This window comes from Halyomorpha halys, unplaced genomic scaffold (assembly GCF_000696795.3).
Source record: "Halyomorpha halys isolate HHAL.00 unplaced genomic scaffold, Hhal_1.1 Scaffold302.1, whole genome shotgun sequence".
NCBI classification, from domain to species: domain Eukaryota; kingdom Metazoa; phylum Arthropoda; class Insecta; order Hemiptera; family Pentatomidae; genus Halyomorpha; species Halyomorpha halys.
Window position 1 is genome coordinate 1365731 of NW_027110436.1, and position 7165 is coordinate 1372895.

A 7165-nucleotide genomic window follows, 5' to 3' on the forward strand; every position below is an offset into this window, starting at 1 on the left:
TTTTCTTAACATTTCGAGTTCTGAAAATTATTTTTAAAATTTATATTACACCGGCTTCTATTGGTTAAATTCATACAAATTGTCAGAATAGGGAAATTAAGTTGGTGCAATAATCCATCATGTAATGAGAGAGCTTAACCTAATGTTCAGTTTAAATATTGTATATTCTTCGATTTATTAAGCAATTAGTAAATTATTTGGCTTAAATTTATAATCGACTATTGCATAATTGATGAAATTCTATTCAGTACTCAAGAATAAAAGATTTATAAAATTATATATATGAAGCACATTATCTTGTCAAAATGTTGCATAATTGTCAGACAAGAATGGTTTTAGAATATCAAGAAGAAAATTGTCTTTTTGTTTATGACATGTTTCATAAAAATTCTATCTATAGATAACAGGTAACGGTCTCTAAATAAGAAACCGTAGTTATCACACCTGTTTAATAAATGCGCCTAAACCTATGTGAAAACTGTTATTATTTACATAGTTAACGAATAACATATGTGCCGAATTATACAATTATACGTTTTAGAAAGATAAAAGGCTACTAGTAAATACTATTATACGAATGTTTTTCCTAGGATAGGCAAGAATTTTAAAATCTGCTTACTCTTTCTTCTTATACGATGAATTATAATAATTATTTAATATATAAGTTTTATTTACTCATGATAATCTTACATATACTTAATCGTGACTGTAATATCTTCTGGTACTATCCTTAGCAGAGATGGGCAAAAGTTAGCTATAACTAACAACTCAAAACTAAAGCTAAATTAGCTGTAATTGTGTTGGAAACTAGAACTAACCTGTTAGTTGTTATCTGTTTGCTCATAGGTAACTGTTAAAACTAAATTAGCAATTATCTGAAATGAGCAACTAACATTTAATTATGAAGTTTTAGCCATAGCTGAACCTAATAATTAGTTAATTTTATCTATAAGTTTCAATAACAAACAAAAAAATTATATTGAAATTAAAAAATCCAAGTACAGACTTCAATTTAAGTTTTCTTATTTCTTACATACGACCATGATTAATGTTTTCTCTGGTAAATAGATTTATTTCATAGGTACTGAGAATGAAAAAAGAATCGATTTTATGATCACGCCACGAATCTGAAAATTTAATTGATTTGTCTATTTTATTTTTTTAGAAACTCTAAGAGTTCATAGTCCATTATCATTCGTTTCCCGAATATGTACTAAGGATACAATAATAGAAGATGTGAAAATTGAAAAGGGAACTAGAATATATATTTCTTCAATATCTCTTCATACCGATCCAGAATATTTTCCTGATCCTGAAAAATTTGACCCAGAGAGATTTTCAGAAATTAATAAGGAGTCAATGACAAAGTACACATTTTTTCCCTTTGGTGAAGGGCCACGGATCTGTGTTGGTAAGATACAATATTATTTTCAAATTCAACAATATTATGTTCAAAAAACAAATATTATTATCAAATTTATGAAAATTTTGTAAAATGTCTATTCCTTAGTTTCTATTTGACCATAGTATCTAAAATACGTATTAAGTATTAAATTTGTCTGTTTAGGGATGAAGTATGCTTCCATATTTGTGAAGACGTCAATTGTACTTTTTCTCCTTAAGTACAGAGTATTACCATGCGGCAATCAAGATAAATGTCTACACGATTACGATAACTTCCTGTTGATCCCAAAACCAGATGCTGCGGTCAAATTCGAAGAATTATAATATCTGTTAAAGTGTGTTTGCTTTTTTTATTCATCAAATGGTCTACTTGGTCTACTTAACAAGTTGCGATTTCATCCATGTAAAATTTTGGCTTTAAATTTTAGCTTAATATACTAATTTATTTCATTTTAATTGTTGTATCCATGTGTAAGAGTATTTTTTTAAAATATATATAGATTGTAAATGGGGAGGGACATGTTGGGTTTTATATATGTATATATTTTTTTAATATATTTGAAATGGTCATATAATTTTTTTTACTTTTAACTTAAATTTACTTTTCTGTGTGATGGAAACAAAGAGAGAGAATTTTAAAGGATTGAAATGATGGACAAATTAAACATATTTTAATAACGATAATAAGCTAGAAAAGAAAAAATTAAAATGCGTAAGGGAAGAAGAGAGAGAGAAATACTTTATTTATTTATGCTGCCTAAATACATCAGGTTGCTATCTCACACAGCATACTTATCAATCCGTAATCGGACATATATAAATTACACATATATGCTATAATCAGATATAAAGAGATATAATAATATGATATAATAAACAATTTTTTTTCCCTACAGTTTCCTTTTACAATCAATTTCGGTCTGTATAACAAATACAAATGTTTCAATTCATTCCTATTTTTCTTTCTCATTTCTGCTCCTCCAATTTCACCATTTCACAATTTTTTAATTCACCCGATCAACAAATTCGCTCTCCGGAATTCACCCTCCTAGATCCTCTTCAGTGACCCGCTAAACAAATTCAATATTAGACGGCAATGTGAGATCAGACCATCATTCATAGTCACTGCAGTAGATCAGTTTACCAAAAACAAACAAATAGATACATTTTACGAGAATAAGACTAACACATAGATTCAAAGGAAAATATAATAAAAAGCCGGTTACAGGAAACACTTGAATGAATAAATAAAAAAAAAAATGCAGACATTTTTATAATGTTACAATTAGAAAAAAGTATATGTTGTGACTATTTTTATTATAGAATTATAAAAAAATTGTGCTTCGCTAGTCATAAGTGTGCTGTGTGTAAGGCAACTCAATAAAGTTGACCAGCACAACATTCTTAATAAAGTATTTTTCACCATTACTTGACCAAGTACAACTTATTAGCTAAGTAACATCCTAAATTTATGTGAAAAAGAAATGAGAGAACCAATGATACAAAGTAATCTGACTTGACAGAAAGCCTCTTCAATGAGATGTTTCAAAGTTTAAAAAAAAAAAAATAGAAATATAGAATTATACATTTTTATTCGTATATGTATACATTTTGTACTTATACATAGTACATGGGTTATACGTTTCCGTAAGCTTATCGGTTAGAGACTCCCACTTATCTTGATCTATTCTTGAACTATGCTACCTATCTACGATCTTTACTCTATGTATCCTTTTAAAAACGTTATCATTAGTTACATTCAGGTTTTTGTTACAAATCAGGAGAAATAACAACTAAACATTTACAGATGCCTTAAGCTTTTTGCTGCTGGACTAATTTTGCAATTATTGACCTTGAAATTCTAATATGCTGAACTATTCTTGTACCTCCAATCTCTTAGTACAAGAGCTCAAGAGGAGAAAAAAGGCAGTTATCTCACCCCAATTTTTGAATACTTTAATGAAAACTATGTATAATTAATAGTCAAAATTGATGAGTCTGCCAAGTATAGGTAGGAGGCATAAAAAATGGCTTCTGTTTAAAAGCGATAAAAAAAACTAATTTTTCATTAGGAGCTCTATATCTTAAAAAAGTAGAAACAACACAAGAAAACCTAAGAGAACGTCATTTAAAGAAGAGTAAATTTTCTAAAATATGAGCCCTAATAGAGTTATTTACGTTAAATAGTTTTAGATATATAGCTTTTTAAAAAGCAACATTTCATAAAAATGTTGTATGGGACATACTGAAAGATCAGTAATTAGTGAATTTATTTTGAAAAATCTATATCTCAAAAACCATTTGACGTACAGATGTCTTTTAGCACTCAAATTAAAGCTAGTTTAATGATCTATAAAGTAGTGTATGATGTTTATCTTCGTAGGAGTAATAGTTTACATGAAATTTGCTAAAATAAATTGATTTATAGTTGTTCGGACAAATTTTCATTTGCCAAATTTATATTAATATGTGAATATCATAAAAATCATAATATACTAAGTTAAATTTCCTTTATTTTGAGTGTTGGGAGACATATGTGCGTCCTATGGATCTAGAGATATATTTTTTTCCAAAAATGCTACATTTTATTCGAACTACTAGAAATTACCACTACTCCTAATAAACTACTCCTACAAAGATAAACATAACTAACTATTTTGTAGTAAATGTAACTAGTTATAATTTGAGTCCTGGCAGACATCTGTACGTCCAATGGTTTCTGAAATGAAGTTTTTCATAAATCAAACTTATTGTCCGAACAACTATAAATCAATTTATTTTAGCAAATATCATGAAAGTATTTCATCTCTTCAACTCTTTATTCATTAAACTAGCTTTAAGTTGAGTGCTAATAGACATCTGTACGTCACATATTCCTGAGATATAGAATTCTCAAAATAAATTAACCAACTACTAATCTTTCGGTAGATTTTTAAGAAATTTTGCTTTTTAAAAAGCTATATCTCGAGAACTATGAGACGTAAATAGCGCTTTTAGGGCTAATATTTCAGCAAATTTACTCTTCTTTAAATAATGATCTCTTAGATTTTATAGTGTTGTCGGTAGTTTTTAAGATATAGAATGAAAAATTAGTGTTTTTTTAAACAGTCGCCATTTTTTATTCTCCCTTCCTATACTTGGCAGACTCATCTATTTTAACTAGTAATTATACCTAGTTTTCATTAATCAAAAATTGGGATGAGATAACTGCCTTTTTTTCTTCCCGGCTCTTGTACTGTCTGTTAAATATCCAGTCAAGAACTGTCACAAAAAAAAAAATGTAATGATTGTTTGAAACTTGGATATTTTAGCTGTGTGTTACTATGTATTTGGAATTTTGGGATAAGAAAGAATCTAGTTTTATAGTATAAATATTAGTAAATAGTTATTTTAAACTCAAAGGCGTAGATACGTTTATAATTGGAAACCTTTTTGAGGCCTTGGAGCCGCGGCTGACCAAGGACAGGTAGCCTCAATCCTCTGTAACTATGTAAATACCAAGAAGTACCATACCACTGAGCATTTACTCTGATAAAAAAAATAGGCAATAAACATAAGAAATTAAAGTGAGCTTAAAAGATAAATAAATAATGTCTTTTCTGGAAACCATAGTTGCAGTATAAGGAAGAAGATAGCTCTGTGAGGTTTAATGAATTGAGTGTGGTCGTTTCTGAACCTGATAAGGATGTCCTCTATTACACTGAGAGTGAAAAGGGATATTACTGAATTGTGTTGTGAACAGGGTTGGGCATTAGCTAGCTAAGGTAACAAGCTAATAGCTAAATAGTTAGTTAGTTGGAATAAAAAATGTATCTAATTTAGTTATTAACTGTTAGCTACATCTAATTTTTACAGTTAAATTACCTGTCAGTCGAAATGGACTACTAAAAACTATTAAAATTGATGGAAGATTGCTGATTGACCCTGTGTATCAATGAATGGAATATGGTCCGGGTGCGGTCAAATAAAACTCAAATAGTAATAACTATTTTAATTGATTCAACGTTTCGTCCCACGTTGCAGGGCTTCGGAAGTCAAAGGCAGAGACACTCACTTCCGTCAAAACAGTCCTGACGAAGCCCTGCAACGTGAGGCGAAACGTTGAATCAATTAAAATAGTGATTACTATTTGAGTTTTATTTGACCGCACCCGGACCATATTCCATTCATTATTAAAATTGATTTCAGCTGTTGACTAAATTAACTAAAAACTAATTATTTAACCCTATTTTTTGCTACCCTAACATATTTGGATCTCCTTGTATGTTTTTCGAGATGCTGAAAATAAAAATGAAATTGATTTCAATGCCACAGGCTTGTAAATAAACTTATTTTAACTATTCGGATTTCTAATATATCGGGGGCCCAAAAGTTTCTGAATATGAAAATAAAATCGATTGTTTGATCTTACGCTTGCGAATGATTTATTTTACCATTGCAGATTTCTAAATAGTTGTGGTGCCATAATATGTTTTCAGATATACTGAAAATAAAAATGAAATTGAAATAATAATTTAATGAGCCCCGTTAGACAGGTGAATTAACCCATGTTCCAATTTTCAGGCAAATTCCACTCTTCCTTGTCCTCTTAAAATTCATTTAAAACGCATTACAAGAGATAAATATAGTTATCAACACACTATCTATCAAACCCTTTATATCCATGGGGCTTATAAGAAAAAAATAAAGAAAGAAATCCAGAATTATGGTTTCTGTCATATTCATGAATTGATGCTCAACACTCAGCTTCTCAAAAAAATTACATTGAAAAAAATGTAAGAAGGATAGTTTCTCTACTTCTGAACCCAAAACGTTTCACTTAGCTCTCTGAGTCTCCAACTCTTGACATGTATAAATAGTTCCGTGGTGGCCCTGCGAAATGAAAATCTCTTTCTGGTTATAGGTCGATTACCTATAGATAAACTCTCCCTCTATATGTCTGAAATAGGGGGATGATAAAAAAAAAGTTTCTCCACTAAAGAGCATAACAGACATGTTTGTCTGCAAATCTATGGTGTTTATATTTCTGCGAAGCTTGAATTCAATTAATTATCATTTAGCCATTGGCAATGTCTGCTGAAGATAAATTAGTTTATTTTCTGATTTGTTTTAAGAAGACTGAACAAGCTTTACGACATCACAGTTTACCTTACCAACCTTTTACCATATTGTATCCCATTATTACATACTTTATTTCTCCTTTGTTTTTCTATCTATGAATTGTTTTTTTTGTTTTTTTAAAATAAATAAATATCTCTTCTCCTCCTCTATTATGTATATTACCATTTATTGTTTACCTAATTTAAATATTTACTTTAAAATTAGTTTCGTTATTGTGGCGTGCTAAACTGCCATCCCCACTCCTCCCAATACAAACGGCTCACTCTGACTTTGACTACCGTCAAAACAGGTATGAATTCTGTCTCATCATTTGATTTTATTCTTTTCTTTTTTCATCTCTTAATTTGTATTTTCTTTAATATTTCTTCTCTTATTTTATCTCTTATCTATCTGTTTCTGACCCTACCACCTAAAGCATTTCATCCTTCTGAAATATCCAGCATCATTCAACGATTATCTACCCGCAAAGCTCCTGGATACGACCTAATAACATCCCACATCCTTAAACTTCTTCCTCGAAAAGCCATCCTATTCCTCACATACATATATAACGCCGTTCTCCGTTCCAGATATTTTCCTGACCCATGGAAACTATCGATAATCAAAATGATCCCCAAACCCCAAAAGCCGCAAGAACACC

At 29.8% G+C, this 7165-nt stretch overlaps 1 protein-coding gene across 1 annotated transcript in view; it reads left to right on the forward strand.

Moving 5' to 3' along the window:
* Nucleotides 1-1979, forward strand: part of LOC106680993 (cytochrome P450 6k1) — a 34996-nt gene extending 33017 nt beyond the window's left edge. The window contains exons 8-9 of the mRNA XM_014421077.2: nt 1166-1411; nt 1568-1979. Of these exons, the coding sequence (XP_014276563.1) occupies nt 1166-1411; nt 1568-1728 (407 nt within the window). The 3' untranslated portion in view covers nt 1729-1979. The remainder of the gene's footprint in view (nt 1-1165; nt 1412-1567) is intronic.
* The last annotated feature ends 5186 nt before the right edge of the window (nt 1980-7165 follow it).